This window comes from Tupaia chinensis, unplaced genomic scaffold (assembly GCF_000334495.1).
Source record: "Tupaia chinensis unplaced genomic scaffold, TupChi_1.0 Scaffold000179_1, whole genome shotgun sequence".
NCBI lineage: Eukaryota > Metazoa > Chordata > Mammalia > Scandentia > Tupaiidae > Tupaia > Tupaia belangeri.
The window spans coordinates 3964859-3986058 of NW_006159654.1; the positions used below are offsets into that span (position 1 = coordinate 3964859).

General features: G+C 35.2%; 1 protein-coding gene across 1 annotated transcript in view; it reads right to left on the bottom strand.

The window, feature by feature from the left end:
- Window positions 1-4248: 4248 nt before the first annotated feature.
- GLRA3 (glycine receptor alpha 3) overlaps window positions 4249-21200 on the bottom strand; it is a 123151-nt gene continuing 106199 nt past the window's right edge. The window contains exons 7-8 of the mRNA XM_027771044.1: window positions 20017-20061; window positions 4249-5265 (exon numbers count right to left, since the gene is read on the bottom strand). Coding sequence (XP_027626845.1) covers window positions 4987-5265; window positions 20017-20061 — 324 coding nt within the window. The 3' untranslated portion in view covers window positions 4249-4986. The remainder of the gene's footprint in view (window positions 5266-20016; window positions 20062-21200) is intronic.

The following is a 21200-nucleotide window of genomic DNA, read 5'->3' on the forward strand; positions in this document are numbered from 1 at the left end:
TGTATATATAGGGCTAAAATTTAAAAAAAGTATGTCTGAATTTTTCCTTACATTTCACGTAGTGCATTTATAGTTTCCGCGATACATAAAAAGTGACTCTGTTTTAAGGTTATTTTTATTCAGCAATTGTTAGATGGACATGGATATTCTAGTAATGTCAGGAAAGGCACTGTGGCCCCAAATAAAGGAAGCACTATGGAATTATAAAGGTATAGGGAGAAAAGGATTCAGTTGTCGTTAAATTCAAATTTTCGGTCTTTTACAGAATTCTAAGCTTCACAGTCATATCTTTCCATTGCCCAATGTCCAGATAGGTTTGGTTAGACAAAATGTTCATGTCAAAATTACTTGAAAAACTGCACCAAAAATATAACTTTTCTTAAACAGATTAGACAATTTGAGATTAAATTTTAAAAGATATCAAAATTTGACATAAAAATTGTGCAGTCTTTGCAACTAAACTTTTCTCTGAAATGCATATGAAGAAATCAATTGACAATGCAAGTGAGGTTTACAGTCTTTCAGAACTGGTCGTGATAAAAGATTCAGGGCCTCTGTGATGGCATGTAATTCAGTCTAGAAGCCAAGCATCGGCAATGAAATGATCCAGTTCAAAAACTGAATACGTAAATTACCAAGCAGATGTACAATTATCGTCACTGTGCTTAATAAGCAGGTATAAGTCAAAAGATAAGCTTGCAGTTACAAAGATGCAAAAAAGTAAAGAGTCACTAAGATAATTCCCAATAAGCTAAGCTAATTACTATTTATAGGTTATATTCTCATTGATTATGTTTGCCTTGCACAGACTGCTAATTAAATTGTCTCGTGGGTATAAGACATACTTATGTCCTTAATGTGTTGATCAGATCATTATTTTAGTCACTGCCTTCTTCACATCTATAAATACTGACTGACTATATGTTTATGTTGTACACTTAGAATGATTTGCTTCTCTTTGCTAGTTCATCATCACCTCAATAAGGTACCTAATTACCATGGTATCATCTAGCCCAGTAAAGTATATATATTTTTAACAGGATGGAATACATTCAGAAAAAAGGGTAGGTAATAATAGTGTGGAAAATACATCTAATTTTCTACTGAAGGATCACAGAGTGCTAAAATAGTTAATAGCTTTCTTTGTTCTTTAAACACGTTTGCTTGTTTTTTCATGTTTTTTTTTTTTCCTAAAATTTCCATTATATTCCATGAACTCTTGGGCATTTATAAATGCCATACACGCATATATTTCTTAGGGATATATAAATGTTCAAGCATTTATAATGCAAAATAAGAAGAGGTTATTAGACAATATCCATAGAATAGAAATTCATTATAGAATAAGCAGTCATAATAATCCCTCAAGTGTAGCAGCCGATAGATAACTGGGCTCTCCAGGCAGGGGCCCTTGGCTTTCTTCTACACTGATTCTGGAATCTAGTTTAAGGAGTAAAGAAAGTTCTAAGTCCCCCTTATAGTTTAAGTCCAATTAACAAAATATGTTTTTGCTAGAGGGTGAGTGCTTGTCCAAGTAAGACAGAAAGAGGAGAGAGAGAGAGAGCAAGCGAGAGGGAGAGAGAGACTGCACTCCCCAGAGGATATGGTCAAGCTGCAATGTCTTCTGCATTTCTCCTTTCAGAAGTTTGGGAATGCATGCACATGTGCCTAGTCTATTTTACAAACTGCTGGCTTGAGGACGTGACCTGCACAGTAGGCCATCTGAGATCCAGCCACGTTAACCACCATGCCACCAGCTGGCTTGTTTAAGTCCAATTTTAGTGCTTGAGGAAGAAAGAGAAGCTTGGGCTTGTATACATTAAGGTACAAATTTTTCTAAAATTTCATCTGATATGGAACCAAATATCTCACTGTTTGTGATGTATAATTATTTTTAAGGTGATAGAAACTATATGCACACAATTTCTGTACTGTATAATGTGGTTATTTCAAAATATTTCAGAATATCCATACTGGAATTCCAGCTCATGTGCATGGTAGTTAGTGAAGATAAATTGCTCACCATTAATAGTTTTCTGATTGGCTTAATTTAAAATATTCTTGTTTGAAGCAGGGTTCATAGAGACAAATACTATTTTAGAATGCTAATTACAATATAATTTTTCTTTTTGTTTTTAGATTTTTGCCCTAGCAGACCTCAGTTTTGCAGTTTTACAGAGTCTATAAGAATTGAGACATCGTATTCACACATTTTTGGATTCAGTCATATTTGCCTTGCCACTACTGTCTTGAGTAGAGGCTGTTAGAGTAAGATGATGGTAAGTTACAATGGGAGAGTGATCACTTTCCTACCATTCGGCTAAGATCAAGTGTAATGTGAGAAGAAAATTACACCTGAGGAAAGTATAACACTTTTGAGATGGAGAGGCTTCCACAGTACCAATGCTATTGTTGACAAATTGTCTCACGGCTGATATTTTTACATTCCAAGTTTCAGGGTTAAAAAAAAGACATTCTTAATATCATCAAATATGAAAACTACTGGTGTCTGTGAATTTCTTTTGGAAGTTTGCATGCTTATGCTTATTATATTTCTGTTTGCTTCTGGCAGAATTCATTTAATTTAAACAATACTGGAAAACTTTAGAAATAAGATATGTGAAGGATAGAAAAATATACTGAGGTATTTCAGAGACATATTATTGAGACAATGTCGTTTATCATTACCTCAAACCCTTCAGCTAATTCTCAGGCAGCATAGACAATATGTCTTGTTCTGCTCTTCACTATAGGAACATATTTCTGTGGTTTTGATTCACACATGCCAAATGAAGAAACATATTATTTAATGTTTGGATGTACAGTCCTCAAACTAAGTACACATTAACAAATTCTTCCAGTTATGACATTCATATATGTCAAACATATTTTCACTGTCTAGCACTGATAGAATAATATAAATTATATATAACTGAGGGCAGTTTAGTCTTTTGCTAGGAAAAATTGATGAGCACACACATACACACACACACACACACACACACACACACACACATTCGTTTTCTGTTTTGAAAGAGAGATTTTTTGTTTTAGAGTATGTATGCTCGCCATAGAGAGAGAGAAACAGAAACAGTGAGAGAGAAAGTGAGAATCACCCTCCAAGGGGGATGGCCATGCCACAATCCTTTCTCCTCCATTCTCTTCCTGGGTTCTTGGGTATGCACGCACATGCACTTGGCATGCTTTTTAAGCCACCAGGTCTGGGACTAGAACCGTAGTCAGCCATATGGGAGTCCAGTGATGTAACTGCTATGCCATCTGCTGGCCCCATATATTAAAAGCCTATTTTTAAAAACTATAATTGGGTAAACTAAAGTGCAGTAACAATGAAAAGTTTTAAAAGGCAGTTTATGCTTTTAGTTTGAGAAAGGTTGAAGGTCAGAAAAATAGTACCATCTGGTTCAAGATCTGGATTATTTTTTTCTACCTTAAATCTGAGTTAATTATTTTCTTAATATTTAAACTCATCTCTAGGAATAATCTGGCACACCAATTTTCCATTCAATGCATCTGACCAATATTGAAATATCTACAAAGCATTCTACAGCATTTTCAAAGGCAACACTGACAGTAAAAATACTTAAAAATTAGTAAAACTGAAAATGAATCAGAGTATGGTTTCATTTAACCAAGAACACTATCATACATTTGCACCTAAATACATAGCACAAAATAAGTTAATGCTCCATTGTAGTTAAATAATCCTATGGAGTCATCGATAAATTTTAAGTAAAAATTTCATTTAAAATTATTCACATCTTGTGAAGGACTTGCATTTTGAAATAATTAAATCAGAAATATAAAAACAATTCTCACTTTATAGAAATGAATTATTTGTATCATTTAGAATTAAAACCTTCCCTCCTTATATTTGAAGATAGGAATCTGAATTCATATATTTTGATGGGAAAGTGGTTCTTATTCAAAAAGCTTTCATAAATCCATTTTTGTTATCACTGAACTCATTTTTATCAAAATGTAAACTCATTAATCCTACTGAATTGTAAAATCTTGTTCTAAACTAAAATATAAAAGTCTTACTGAACTTTGTTCAATTGTATCAAAACATTAAACATAATCATGTACAGACAATTAAGCTGGCATTAAAATTCTAACAAAAACAAGGATGCTGGTTTGAATTTTTCAGTGTTTAGAAATAATTAAAAATACATAGCTACAACACTTATTTATAAATGATAATGTTGTTTGCAGTATTTTCACCTTCGTTTCTAGAGATATAAAGTTTAAGAAAAGAGGATTTAGTATGTAACATGATCTCTTAAGTGTTTTAAGTTCCCATAGAGGGAAATACAGTGTTCTAAACAAATACATTTAATATTCTCAACAATAAAGTCTTTGATTTTATTCTGCTAATTTGTTCTAACATGTTTCTTTTGTAGTCTTTGTACATACTATCTTCTACTATTGTGAGCACATTTTCCACTGAGTTAACTAATATATTCCTATCTTCTAACTACAGTATAAGAAAATAGTTTTAAATCTCAAGGTATTTTTTTTCATTCATTATCTTTTTTTTCCATTCATAAAGTCTACTGTGCAAATTTTGCTTTCATTAAAATCTGTATCAATGAATTAAAAATCAAGAAATTCCAAAGTAGCTTTCTTGTCTACAGCTATGTGATATTATTTAACATACCAACAGTTGACAGTAAAGCTTCCACTTACATGTTTTACTGTGCAAAACCAAAAACAACTAAAAACAGATTATCTTGAATTAACATGAAATAGAATCTTCATAACATATCTTTTATATCCCTTAAAAGAATCTTAATCTGCCTCATAACTTTGCATAGCAAATCAAATACAATTCTTTTCTTCTCATGTGCCATTTTAATACAGTGGTCATCCTCTGTAGACCACACACACACACACACACACACACACACATATCTATGGCAAAGAAGCTTTCTTCTAAATCGACTGTACTTGCATGCCCTCAGAGACTTAATCTTGTTGCTGATGAATATCCTCATGCCTAAGAATTTTATAGATAACCCAGTAGAAAATGTTAAAAATCAAAAAGGCTAAGGGGAAGCAGGCTCTGGAGATGGTGTCAATCTTCTTGGCTCGGTCGATAAAGACTTTCCTCATTTCATCAGGATTTTTCGGCATTACCTGGACAGGATGGTTCGGGCCCTTGGGGGTCACACCATCTTTTGCTTGCAGACAAGGTCCCATTCCATAGGCCGTGAAGCTGAATCGATTCTCTCTCACTTCATCATCCTACCAGAGAAAAATGTAAGGTATCCCTTTATGAATGGGATAAAGTATGTGCTACTGGCATTCCGAATCCTAATTTGCGGTTTAACATGATAAATGTTGACATGAATATGAGGAAACGATAACTGAAGCAGACAAAGATGAATTGCTTTTGTAACTCCCTGAAGAAGTTTTTATTCATTTGTCCTGCTGCATCATGTACATGTGTCCATTAATAAATATAGAACTCTCAAAAGTACATTTTAATGGAAAAATTCTAAATATTTTGATATTGTATACATATTGTCAGTATATCTAAATACAGAGACTAAGAAAAAAATGATTGGAATATTCCATGATATACATTCATATACTAGATTCTCCACCATAGTATCTTTAAATATGTATGTGATAGCATAGGGAAAAATACCAGGATCATTGACTCAATTTTTTTTCTTATGGAGGCAAAACATTTAATGCTCGTTTTCTACAATTTTAAAAGTTACTTTCATGGAAACTATAAGATAAGACTGATGAATTTTTGTTATCTTCACGTTCTGTACTTCTGCTTTATATTACCTTTTTGGAAGACTTGTAAGATAGTCATATATTCCAAACTATATACAATTACTTTTCAGATATATTGGTTCTGTTGAAATTATGAAGGGAATTTGGCAGGACTTTTTCATGCTATAAAAATAAACTACAAACTTATTACTAATTACTCATTATGTTCTAAAAAGTGTCTTTAAATGTGGCAAAGTGATGAGAATTTTCATGTATGTATATGAAAATAATACCAAAACTTAAAATTTTCTTAACAAGCATATGATAAATGAGATGTATTCATGATGAAGAAATGTTATTTAATCATTTATAATGAATTCAACCTTGAATAATAACTTACTTTTATGCATTTACTTTGAAAGTAATAGCAGATGACTACCCATGAATTATGAATTTATTTTCTATTAAGGTAGAAAATGTAAAAGATAACAATTAAATCATTTACCAAGCTGTTATCTCTCTCTGGTGGTATATTATTTCATAGTAATATAAAAGATAATAATGGTAGCTCCAATTCTTGAAAATGATTTTGGGTCTGTGAAAACAGCTGCTTAATGAATAATATATAATAAAATACAAAAGTAAAAATTAGAAATTATTAAGGATTCTAAAAATGAGATGACCAAAGATGCTGCAATAATGTCTAAAATAGTATGCTGGGAATTACAAAAAAAAGGTAACTTCACCTGAAAAACAAAAGCATATAAACATTGGAATTGTATTTCAACTGTAGGCTATTAAGGGGCTATTTTACATTTACATGATGAGGTGCTGAAAATGTTAATTGAGCCACGTGGGAAATTTATTACCAGCATGCTAGGATTTCAGGATTCGAGCCGATGAGTTTAGTAAAGCAGAATTCATTAACTATCTTTCTAACCATCTGTTCTGGTGAACTTATTTTAAAATCTTTATAGACCCAGGTGCTCATCTCAAAATAGAAATAATCTATTTAAAATTAACATATTTAGTGAACAATTAAATTTTTCTCAGTTGTATCTTTCCACACCACTGACTGTGAGTAAAGGATTAACATGAGGTCTGTGCTGACACAGGACTGCTGAGAATGACCCTGGATTCATAGTGCATCCTTTCCTTGGAAATGACAGATGAGCTAAATACAGATCTGGGGTCAGCCTCAAATGCTGTGAGGGACTGCACTGTACTTGGCAAGCCATACATTGGCTGAAGGCTGTTAATCCATATGACTAGCAGGTATATGAGTTTGGTTCAAAACAAAGCTATCACTAACAGTGTCAAGGTGATCATGAACACCTTGACTTTTGTCTGTGAAGGCTGTACCTGCATGCCCTGTGTGGCTGAGGGGGCAAAAGAAGCTGTGTTCTTGAGAAACTGCTGCGTCTCCCATGCCATGAAGACGCTTTGCATGATGTTTCCCGCCTCACATCCTGCTAGAGAACTGAGCATTTAAATGTAACACGAAGTTAAAGCCTGACGGTGTCTGGAGAGTCACAGTGACTATTTGAACCCTGAATCTCAGGAGTTGTGATAGAAGTGACCAGGCTTTCAGGAGCTTTCAAACTTAGTATTGCCATAGTTCTGGGAGGGAATTCTAAGGAGCACCTGATGCTGATTTACTCTGAGTTTGAGGAAGAAAGTTGGCTCAGAACACAACTAATTATTTGTTTCCTATTAATTAATTACCCTCATGAAACTAAAACCACTTGCCACAGAAAAATAAGTAAGTAAAGCAAGCAGCTTCATGACTTGTCTCAAGATGAAAACAAAAGCTTAGTTGGGACTTGGAAGACTGTTGCACTTAATCTTGATGCCACCCCTCAACAACCCCAAGCAAGTGACATTGGACTCTGGTGACTATAGAGCAGCCCTGCCCTGATGAGGTGTAAATTTTAAACCTTACATTAATTAAATTTTTAAAAAGAGATATATTTTATTTAACTTTATTTATTTATTTATTTATTTAAATTTTACCAGACAGGGACAGAGAGAGAAAGGAGAGAGGGAAGGAAAGTAAGAAAGCAAGCTGCCAGGTCTGGGACTTGAACATTGTGGGAGTTCAGCACCCTTAACCATCATGCCACCTGCCGGTCACACAATAAATACATTTTAACAAGTTAAAAGAAACATGTGAAATTAATTTTAATAGCATTTTTATTTAAAAATAATATTTATTTGGGTCAGCCATTGGCATGGTTAAGGCAGCTGGATCCCACATGGTCAACATCTTTGCAGTTGGAATCCAAGACAAGTGGCTTGAGAAACACACTGGGCACATATGCACCTGCCGGTCACACAATAAATACATTTTAACAAGTTAAAAGAAACATGTGAAATTAATTTTAATAGCATTTTTATTTAAAAATAATATTTATTTGGGTCAGCCATTGGCATGGTTAAGGCAGCTGGATCCCACATGGTCAACATCTTTGCAGTTGGAATCCAAGACAAGTGGCTTGAGAAACACACTGGGCACATATGCGTGCATGTCCTGGAATCCAAGACAAGTGGCTTGAAAAACACACTGGGCACATATGCGTGCATGTCTAGAATCCAAGGAGGAGAAAAAACTGTTGTATGACCATCCCTCCTGGGGATGATTTCTCATTTTCCCTCTCTCTGACTACCACATATGCCCTATAGCAAAAGCCAAAAAAAATTATGTTTAATGTCAAAATATTATTTCAGGGCTGTCTTCATAGCCTAGTAGTAAGGAAGCCAGATCCCACATAATTGATCATAGTTCAAATCCCATCCCTAGCAGCTTGCAAAACACATCAGGCATATGTGTGTGTGTGTGTGTGTGTGTGTGTGTGTGTGTGTGCTTCAAATCCTGACATGATGGAGAAACAAAAATGATAGCAGCATGACCATGCCTCATTGGGGTGCTTTCTCCCTGGCTCTCCATCTCTCTCTTATCAAGTGCATATGTCCTACTGCAATTAAAAAAAAGAAAACAAGAGCATACTATTTCAATGATTATTCAAATACAAAATTGAGACTTTTATGCTATTTTATATTGAGTACTTAAAATCTGGTGTTTTACTTATATAGTATATTTCAGTTCAGACTTCACATGTTTAGTGGTCAGTGAACACACGTTGGGGTCACCAAACTGGACAAGCAATGTTAGTAAAAAAACAGCTGGGTCACTCTGATGAGAAATGCAGGCAATATCCAGGCCACCTATGATTTCCTGGATCTTTAGATTAACTGACCCAGAAGGTAATAATATACAAAGAACATTCAAACAATTTATGGAAAATAAATATTATGGAAAAAATCACATAGGTTTCATTTTTTTATACCAAAATAAACTTATATTTTACAATAATTCAAGTTTTCCATGACCCTTTGAAGTCCTTGCATAGTTTTGGATGCTGCAGCATGAAATCCAATGTTTAGTGTGGATGCTAACCCCTAACTTGCTATACTGTTGCCATTCAGGAATTATGAAAGATAATGTCTATGGCCTTTCTGGAGTGGGTGAAGGCTGCATAGTGAATCTACACTGAAGAGGGAAACTATCTGGTCTTCTCACTACTATGAAATACCACATCTACTTAGAAGAACAGATATGTTAAGTGTATAGCAAACCTGTACTAGTCATGTGATAGTTAAAAGTGACTCTACTCAAACCACATCCTCTAACCTAAACTCTGGTAGACACTTAAGTTAGAAGAGCCCTTTAGGCATGGGTCTCCCATGTGCCCTTCTATTTGGGAAGGCAAGACAGTATCTAGATTCATGAATACATTTCTCTTGAAGTTATTTCACTGGATTTCACTGATGGGAAGGAAACTGGGGAGTATTCAGAGAAAGATCGTGGTCAGAGGTAAATCTAGCTCTCTTTAAATCTAGACCACTAAGACAAAATGAACACAGCAAAAGTTGACAAGATTCCTGTGAATAATTTCCTGGCATATTAGCATGAGCCAAGAGGAAAGAAATTTGTTTTAGTTTCAGCATCTGCCTCCTCTAAGGTACCCTGTTAAATGTGTTCCTTTTATCTCAGTAGTTAAATCCAATGATGCCAATGGGAATGCATTGTAGTAGTTATGAAATAGTACAAGATCACAAAAAGATACTGTGAACTCTCAGATCTGATTTAGGGTCTTGGCAGAAGATAGTCCTCATTAATTTTTTGTAGACTAGCCTATCTTGCCAATGATGAAACCAGGTGGGTCCGTTAGGCCGATGGATTACTGCTTGAGTTCAATAAAGCATTCCCTCAACATTCTCCACTATGCTGAACATAGTAAAAACTATTTAATAGTTTCGACAGGACAAAGGAGGCTAGTATGATTTGACAGACTTTACTAGTGCTTTCTTTTTCATCTCAATCTAAAAGAAAAGAAGTCAAGCAAAGTATGCTTCCATGTGGAACGGACATGATAATATTACTGTTCTTCCCTAAGTTGGAACCAGGTTCCCTGCACTCTTTAGCATATTACCACAACTTGGGAGGAAACAATTTGATCGAGATCATTGTCAAAAATAAATGGTTTAATAATATAAATGATAGCTTCTCTCTCTCTGAAGGGAAAGCCAATGAGATTCTGGAAACTGTAGTGGTACATGTGAGTAGTAGGTAAAGGGGGATGATTACTTCAGGTAGGCCTATCCATGTCAATCCACTTTCTGTGAGTAACCTGGTCAAGAGCATTACCAATCTTTCAAACAGTAAAGAACTAACTACTCTCTCTTCTGGACTCCACAATGAGAAAAAACAACTTGTAGCACTACTGCAATCGATTGCGGACATTTTGGACTTGGGTTGACGCCACTAAGACCACTAAGGCACTAGTATAAGTCACTAGAAGAAAGACTGAATTGGAAAGGGAAACAAATACAAACTGTGAGAGATCTGAGGTATACAGTAGCCCACTGTCCCTCCCCACAGTAGCACACTGGCACTCACCATTCACTGGAGGTGTGTGCTACTAAAACAAACTTGAATCGCAGTTCCTAGAAAAGCTCAATAGTGGCATTCCTAGGGGGGCTGTTAGGATTCTAGACTAGAAAACTCTGATGTTGTGAGCAGGCTTAATTGATCTGAATGACAGCTACTGGCATTCTTTTAAGATCTGAAATAGCCACCAAGACTGAAGAAATCTAAAGGGCATCAGTCTAATTATAAGCCTGAGATGTCTACCAGGTCATGGGGGATGTTGGAAAGGTATTTCAGTCTAAGTTTCCTGATTAAACAAAATGGTATATGTGAGAATTTGCCCTGAGTAGCCACTCAGGTAGTGTGCATCACATCCATGAAATGGTGACTGAGCTGACAATTGTCCAATGATGGAATCTCCAGTTGAACTCCCCACAGCTTCTCACTGAGGCAAACCAGGCCACCTACTTCACTAGTAGGATGGAAGGAAGGTCAGGAGCCTAACTATGCCCGGCTCTATTTAACTCAGTAGAATAAATTCCATTCAGTTCCCGTGGAAGAAAGCAAAGGTTAATCTTCACAATATAATGACTTTAGAACATTGTATATGGCAGGATGAAAGGAACTGGTTCTTGTTCACAGAGAAGAATCTGGATAGTCAAAGACTTCTGGGATCTAGCCTTGCCTTAAGGTCAGGCAAATGGGCCCTTGTTAAATGGACAATTAAGAACATCCAGGGTAGATGTAATTACTCATAAGAAGTTCACGGGAGAGTTAAATTGGTCCATATAATGCTTGCAAAGTTGCTGGCTCAGAAGAGAATTAGAGTGCCAAGACAGATGCCTTGGATTAGCCATGGATATGGCCATGGTAGTTCCCAGGCCATGTAATACTGGGCAGAACTGTAACATTCTGTTTCATCCAGGAAGTCATTTATGTGATAAGAGCTTGACCTAAATTTCAACAAGAGAAAACCTGCTTAAACATGCTTTTGGGTTGAATCTCCTGAAGACATGTGCTAAAGAATAGCTGGCAGATGGATTACTAAGGGTCTTTACCCATGGCTCCAAGAGGACTCAGTGAATTTTGGCATAAATTGAAAGCTACTTCATTTTGAGCTTTGTTTATACTATAACAAAAGCCACAGCCAAAAGTGCAATTAAATGCTGAGACTTGGAGGCATTTTTATATCTGAGGCTGTAGAATAGATCTCATCAGACAAATGGGACACATTTTAACACAGCCAGTGTGTAAAATGGCCCCAATGCACAACTCTGGAAGTTCATATCATAGTCTCTCCACTGACAGAGCAGTGGTTTCAGTAGAAATTTGAGTGGACAATTCAAACATTTATAAGTAAAGACGGAATGATGAGAACATGAAGGGCTGGCTAGTATGTGGACCATGTGGTTATGAGTGAAGGTAAGGAGAAATGCCTTCAGAAAGGCTTCTGGTTTCTGGTAGTGCAAGTGCGGAAGTTGGGAAGCAAAGCTATGACACCACTTTATTTTTACACTCTGTTATTCTTTTTTTGGGGGGGTGGAGGGGGGAGAGGTTTTTGCTATAGGCCGCATGCACTCGCCACAAAGGTAGAGAGAGACAGAGAGACAGAAAGCAAGAAATCATTCCCCATGGCTACACCACAATCCCTTCTCCATTCTCCTCTCGGGATCTTGGGCACACACGCACATGCACCTGGCGTGAGTTTAAGCCACAGGACTCAAACCATGGTCGAGTACATGGGAGTCCAGCGACATAGCCATTACGCCAACTGCTGGTCCCCTGACTCTGTTATTCTTTAGTCTCATCTGATAAGGTGCTTTGGGTTAAAGATTACATTTATATAATCTGACTGGAGGGACCATCACTGCTTATGATGCAGACACACACAGACACACACACACACACACATATATATATAGCCAGATAGTGCGTGTGCTTGCCAGAGAGATGGAGGGAGTAACCATCCCACCTCCAGTGAGGCATGGTCATGCTACAATCTCTTCTCTTCCATTTTTCCCATCAGCGGGGATTTGGGGCATACAGGCTCATGTTCCCCCTCAATCTCCTGGTGTGCTTTTCAACCACCAAGACTGGGATTCAAACCATGGTCAGCAGTGTAGATCCTGGCCCCTTTACTCATTAGGCTACAGACTTGGCCCCATATGGCTATTTCTTTAAACCGTAAACTAAGAGGTCAGTTATGCCTGTGCCTGTGAGGGAACCAAGAAATCCTATACACTTGGACCTGCTCCTTCCATTTAGATCAAGACGCTATTTCTTTCATCTTTCCTGCCTTCATTCTTCTATAAAGCTAAGTGTCCCCAAAGTATGATTGCCTTAACCTGTAAAGAGATTTGTGGTGGTGTGAGCTGCATCACATTTTGATATTGGTTTAATAGAACATGACATATTTGAACAATTTAAATTTAATCATCTTCATATAGCACTGCCCATGATAAAAGCCAGAAAATTTGTAAAATAACCATTATTCTAATGTGTATGCAATAACGATAGTTTAAGTGAAGACAGTGTTTCTTACAATGTGGATCACATCTAACACCTATCTAAGAATCACTGGCAAGAACTGATGAAACCCAGTTTTTGGGCTCTCTCTTGCAGAGGTTCTTACTCTTTAGCATTTAGGTTGTTCCAAGAATTTGCATCTCCAGCGAGCTCCTAGGTAATTATGATATATAAGTTTTAGAAACAAAGGCTTCCAAGAAGCACAATGCAGTTCTCTTAGTCAGCTTGAATTTATAATGATATAATATTTTTTGAATTCCTGTAACACTTTTCAATTTGTTTAAATGATAGATTTTGAAAACAATACTCCATAGGACCAGCCCATGGCCTAGTGGTTAAGGCAGCTGGCTATCACATGGCTGCAGGTTTGAGTCTCAAACTCAGCAGCTTGAAGAACACAATGAACATGCGTGCATGTGTGCCCAAAATGGTGAAAGGAAAGAGAAATGAAAAAGGGACTGTGGTGTGATCATGCCACATGGGGATGTCGGAGGGTGCTCTCATTTTCTCTTTCTCTCTTTGTCTCTCTCTTTCACTCTCTAGTGAGCACACTCATCCTCTGGCAAAATACACACACACACACACACACACACACACAAATACTAAAACACCCCTGTAATGACTTTTGTGTTAGTATTAGATCCTGGATAGTTACATAATTTATTGTATTACATTAGTGTTTTCAAAAGTGTCTGGAATACCATCTCATTAACAAATATAATAGCAATGGCTTTGCTAATAACTTTGGAGTTAGAGAAATAGAAACTTTAAATTTTAAGAAAAGTTTTTTTCCTCATTAAAATGTCTTGTTCAGATATTTATTTCCTGGCCCTTGTATTAGAATACTAGATGTCGACAAGCACTTATGTTCTGAAAAATGAAAATAAATTAAAGGCCGGATGGTTGTGCAATAGTAAAATGCAATGCTCTGTGAGACTGACCCACATGGGAGGGTTTCTGGTTTATGTCCACAGAACTCACTGAGTATACCTGGCATAGCATGTGCCCATAATCTGAGGTTGGCTGAACCAAGGTTGGATATTGGCAGCAAGACCATGTTGTCCTCCCTCTCTCGCTCATGGAAGAAAAAAAAAAAAACTTTAAAAGAGGAAAATAGGGAGCAACATTTGGCGTAATGGCTATGTCACTGGAATCCCATGTAGTCGACCATGGTTCGAGTCCCGGACTCAGTGGCTTAAACTCATGCCAGCTGTGTGTGTGTGCATGCCCAAGATCCCAAGTGGAGAATGGAGGAGAAGGGATTGTGGCATGGCCAACCCCACCCCGGGGGCTGATTTGTCACTTTCTATATCTCTGTCTTTCTCTGTCTTTCTGGCAAGTGTACTCACCCTATAGCAAAAAACTCTCCAAAAATAAAAAAAGAAAAGGAAAGAAAAAAAAGAAAAGAAAGGCCAGCAGGAAGGTTCTGGATCCCACATGGCTGGCTACGTGGTTCGAGTCCAGGAACCAGTGACTTAAAAATCTTGCTGGGACTGTGTGAATGTGTGCCCAAAATCCTGAAAGGAGATTGGAGGAGAAGGGATTGTGGCATGGCCATTCCTCCTGGGGGGGTGGGGGGGGGACTTCTCACTTTTACTCTCTCTCTCTGTCTCTTTCTGGTGAGCACAAGTGCCTTATAGTAAAAAAAAGAAGAAAAGAAGAAAAAATTGGGTATTTGCATTATAAAAGTGTATGTGCACTACAAGAAATTGACTTTAAATATTTTATATAATCAAAACTATGTAAGACGATCAATAATGTAAAATATGATCTTGATCAAACATAAGAGTGAAATTAAAATTACAAATATTTTATAAGTAAGCAATTTCATGACTTCATCATTTAGTACCAGAATCTGGATAATAAACTTAATTGAGTTATTCAATTCTCCGCTTCTGGGTTTCTTATGCCAGGGAAAGAACATTATATTATTTAGCAGGTTTTTTAGTGTAAGAAAAAAATAAACTATACATGGATTTCAAGATATTTTATTTTAGAACCAAACTAAACTTGCACATTTATTCTGTTTTTGTGCAAATGTTTTCAAGTCCCCTCATAGAGTCATTTAGTAAGTTGGCCCAATCTCCATCATCAAACATAAAATACCAGCATTTATGTGAGATAAGAATTAATTTTCTGTATTTTAAGAATGACAAAAGCAAAACAAAAAAATTTACTTGGGTGTGAGAGTAGTGAAGGTATGAACATTGCCTTTGTGGTAACAAAACATTAAGCATCTAAAACGGAAGTGTTGACTACATGAATTGCTGTAAGATATAACAGCATTAAATGCATTATTTTTGTCTTAATGTTTTGCCTTCAGTAGGTACCTTTGAAGTATTTTTTATACAATTAAGATGTTTTAAAGAGATTATCCTAAACTTTCTTTAGTTTAAATAATTTGTTGAAACTTTATTGTGAAATAAGAAAGTAATGAAGGAAAATTAATTTGTTACTAATTTCAAAGTGTGTGAATATTTTAAAATTTACTAATGTACGGGACCAGCAGTTAGCATAATGGCTATGTCGCTGGATTCCCATGAAGTTGATCACGGTTTGCGTCCCGGACCCGGTGACTTAAAACTCACACCGGGTGTGTGTGCGTGCATGCCCAAGATCCCGTGAGGAGAATGGAGGAGAAGGGATTGTGGCGTGGCCATCCCCCCTGGGGGGGTGATTTCTTGCTTTCTGTCTCTCTGTCTCTGTCTGTCTGGTGAGCGCACGCGCCCTATAGTAAAAACTTCTCCAATAAATAAATAAATAAATAAATAAATAAATAAATAAAGTAAATAAATAAATAAAAAAGAAGAAAAGTTACTAATGTACACAACTGCAGCTTATTTTCTTGGGGAAAATCACCATCTAAGTTCAGAAAATTCTGAGGTCAGATGAAAGATGTGAATCAATTAAAATTGTTTTTCTACAATAAAATAGGTGTAAAATAATATATTTCATTTCACATATCTATTTACCTTTCTATATAATTTTTAAATGGAGAGCATAAACAAATGCAGTTATAGATGAGCTTACAAGAGTCAACTGCAAATATAAAATGTTTTAAATTGAAATCCAAGCAAACCTTGATTTTATTATAAATGACATCTAAATTAGCTATGAATTTAGCCAAGTTTATGCATGACATATTGAACTTGGATTTTGAAATGATGAAATAGAGATTAGATGGTAAAAAATAAGTTTAAAAAGATGAACGTTAAGAAGAAAAGTTACTAATATATACAACTGCAGCTTATTTTCTTGGGGAAAATCACCATCTAAGTTCAGAAAATTCTGAGGTCAGATGAAAGATGTGAATCAATTAAAATTGTTTTTCTACAATAAAATAGGTGTAAAATAATATATTTCATTTCACATATCTATTTACCTTTCTATATAATTTTTAAATGGAGAGCATAAACAAATGCAGTTATAGATGAGCTTACAAGAGTCAACTGCAAATATAAAATGTTTTAAATTGAAATCCAAGCAAACCTTGATTTTATTATAAATGACATCTAAATTAGCTATGAATTTAGCCAAGTTTATGCATGACATATTGAACTTGGATTTTGAAATGATGAAATAGAGATTAGATGGTAAAAAATAAGTTTAAAAAGATGAACGTTGTAGGTGAAATATGATGAAATGTACAAATGACTTAGAGAGAAATGAGAAATCAACGGAATAATTTATTTCAAAATCTATATATTTATTTTTAGCATAATGTATTAGATTCTTTTATTGCCAACTCATAATTGTAGAGTGATATAAGATGCTATAATAGACAACATATGTAAAAAGCAGCATTTCTATTTTAGTTAACTTTGAGATGGAAGTCACCACAATGCATGTGAATTAAATAGAGATTGTATAACTTAATTGAATATTACTGTTCTGAATATATTTCAGAAGGCAAACAGCTGAAGGGAATAGCCATGTCTAACATAAACTCTAAATATTTGCATGCACAGAATAATTAAGATCTTAACAATTTTTGATTTGCTTAATAGGATGAATTTTCAACTCCTCATATCAGAGTCATTCAAACAGAATTTTGTTTGAATGTCAGTTACTGAGGAACTGCTTCTCCTCAGGTCTGTATCAAAGAGATTTGTAGTATATATTTAATCTGTTGAAAGGGTATCTTATTCCAGAATATAGCATAAACTGACTTATAATGGAAAGAGTATTAAATAATTTAGTGTACGTAGATGCCACATTGCTTTCAACTGTGAAGCCTCATCCCTTCAACCAAAATAACGTACACGTATATTTGTTTTTGTCCTAAGACTACAGAGCTGATAAAATGTACAGAGCTGAAAAATTCATTAGTTGGTTTATCCTGAGAAGTTATCTTGAGTTATTTTCAAAGTAAGGCAGCATATAAATACACAAGTAAATAAAATAAGTTTGCATACAGATAGTCAAAATGCAGTCAACGATATCTTCATTTTTATAAAGGTTACCATCATGCCTATCAAAGATAACATTAGTCATAATTAAATTAAAAAGAAATAGTCCATTCCTAATTCATTCACACATATAAATACTACTTCACTAATGATAATGACTAAAATGACAGTGGGAGTAGAATACTGCACGTATGTGTTTTCTCTCAGCAAAGCATTGCATCATCGCATTGCAACGTGGAAGAAGCTACATGAAACGCGTTAAAGCAATCCCATTTCATCCACATCACTCAATAAATAACATATGTTCAGAAATAGTCTGGCACATCCTTAAAGCCTCCGGGACTAAAGTACCGATATACATGAGAAGAGCAACTTCTAGCCAAAATACTTTCACATCATGCATATGCCCAGACATACACAGCATTGGAGATAGCAACCAAGACATGGCGCAGCGGGTAATCAGCACACAGCAGGCTATGGCAGTGTGAGGTGGGGAAATTTGGATAGGAGAGCAAACTTGTAATTTTTCCAAATAGACAAAGGAGTCTCAGCACCTCAACAGAAGAAAAAGTAAAGTATAAAAGAGTATATACAATGCCTAAGCCAATGCTAAACCAAGTTAAAAGTTCCCCAGGAATCATATTTGCATTAATGTAAGGTCCCCTATTGTGACCAATTTTCTCTAATGAGGCTATTTTATTTACTCTTCCTAGTCTGCCGAATTAGAATGCTGAGGAAAATTCACGTTAAACCATTAGTCATGAAAATAAGGGGCAAAGGGTTAACATTTAGGCTTGTTTTGATTATGATGATTTAAAGATTTAGATTGCTCTGGCTGTTTCTAAAAATAAAATACATGGGTTTTTTTAAAGGATGAATTCTGACAGTCCAGAGGGTTGTTAGTTTGAAGGAAATAGTTCTTAAAAAGGCAAAAGAAACACCCTCATTTGTCCACATACTTAAAATATTTAAAAAATAAATGGGATGAATATATTTCTAATACATATATTTCTTACCACATTGTTTCTCTTCTAAAAGTAAGAATTCATGTCTGCGAGGTCAGCCTGATTTTTCATCACAGTTTTTCATAAAGCTAGATTTAACTACATATGTATCTTTCATTCCACAGTTTCTACAAACATTAATATTTAGTTACTACAAATATTACATAATTAGCCTTTCAAAGACTGATGTATATATATATATGTATATATATATATATGTTTGTGTGTAGATATATATCTACTATGTGGTCTAATGTATGTATATATACAAATATAAATATATATTTCAAACATTATATCTGCTTATTCAAATTCCATGTAAGTAAAAATTTACTGTTAAGATAATCAAATAGGGGCAAATGGATTAAGTGAAATTATTTTCAGGGCTGAAAAATAACAAGGGGTAAGTGGGATTCTGGGAAATAGCATGCACATTTAGTAGTGAAGGAAAATACCACATTAGAGTGATTTTTTACTATAAAAATTAGAGTGATTATATATTATAAAAGAACTTACTAAATACTTTAATACTACATCTAGATAATTTACTATGAAGTTGAGATTACTGCATATTCATTTGAAATTATGTTTCCTTCAGGGATTCTTAACTGGGGTGTACAATAGGATCATTTGAAGAACTACTTTTAATACATTTTGCCCCAGAAATTTTATTTTAGCAGATTTGATTATTTGTATGTGATTTCCTAATCTAAATTCTTGGCTTTGGTAGATTTATGTTTAATTATTACATGCTATATAATAAGTTAAATCACCTAACAAACCAGTATTATTTAGGTCCAATTTGATTGCCTTTCTAAAGAGTTGATTATTATACTTAGACATATATCCATATAATCACCCTTTATTTAAAAATTTCAAAAGCCACCACTATCAAAGCTGGTTTTTTAATAAATAATCCCATTGTTCTTAAACATTAAGAATGGATTAGAAAGGTACATACACTACATAGAGCATTTTTTTCCTGCCTTATTTTGTGATCTCTTGTGCAGATGCTTTTAGAATTTGTATAAATTAAACTTTCCACTTATTTTGGAATTAATTTTGTCCAAGCACGTGATTGTTTCTCCTATGAAGATTATTACAAAGTTTATATCACAATTTTCTAAAACATATGCATAAAATAATTTTGACCAATCAAATAGCTCCATTAATAAATGAAGGGTAACATTTAAATATGGTCTTATTGGGTAAAGAAGGCAAGGACAGAGTTCTTAGAAAAAGAGCAAATCCTTTTTTGCTAAAGGGGGATGGTGTTTGTTTTGTTTTAAATATGGAAGGACCACGTTTCCCCACCAAACACTGTCTTGGAGCAGAATATGCTGTCTGCCTTTTACTGGTGACCACATTCCTCTATTTAGAGTTAAGAAAGTCAATTTACCGTGTCTGAGAAACGGTAAAACTTCTCCAATGCAAAAGCTTCTGTCTGTGGGAAGGTAAAGTGGACCAAGAGGGATTGAGAAACCAGAGAATCAAATCACATATGATTAAATAGAATTACACAATTGATTTTAATCATATATACTATTTAACATACATATGTATCAATGAATAGATTTTCACATATGCAAGAAAAATACTCAAAAGAATCAATTGAACTTAAGGGTAACTGACTTTTTTTCTCTATTACATCTTAATTACATTTTTTTACATTTCCTTCTTGAATATTTCAAGTTGTGATTAGAAAATAATAAAACGATACTACTATTTTTGCATTTCTACATTTTTCCCATGTGCCAACAACTGGAAAAATTAATTCCACCTTTCTATGATCTAAAGACTAAGGGGCATCAAATATTTTTTTCTTTTTTAGAGAGGTATTTATGCTATAGGACATGTTTACTAGCTGGAGAGACAGAGACAGAGAGACAGAAAGCAAGAAATCACACCCCCCCCAGGAGGGATGGCCATGCTGCAATCCCTTCTCCTCCATTCTCCTCTCAGGATTTTGGGTAGGCAAGCACATGTGCCCAACATGAGTTTTTAAGCCACAGGGTCCAGGACTCAAATTGCAGTTGACTACATGCGAGTCGAGCAATGTAATGATTACACAATCCACTAGTCCCCTCAAATATTTTTTCTTAATCTTACGTGTAGTAAAACTGAATATAGAGATACTTTAGTAAGAATGTATATATGTTTTTAGAAGTTTTTGCCTTAGGACGTGTGCATTCCCTAGAGAGAGAGAGATGGTGAGAGGGAAAGTGAGAAATCACCCCCTCACGGGAGATGGTCACACTGCAATCCCTTCTCCATTCTCCTACTGGGATCCTGGGCATGCATGATACACACCAGGCATGAGTTTCAAACCCCTGGGTCTGGGACCAAACTGCGGTAGACTACATGGGAAACCAGTGATATAACTGCTACACCATCTGCTGGCCCCAGCAAAAATACTTCTTTTAAAGGAGGAACCAGAGTTGAACATCTAGACTTGTAGACTCTTACTTTTTTCTTTCTTTCTTTCTTTCTTTCCTTCTTTCTTTCTTTCTTTCTTTCTTTCTTTCTTTCTTTCTTTCTTTCTTTCTTTCTTTCTTTCTTTCTTTCTTTCTTTCTTTCTTTCTT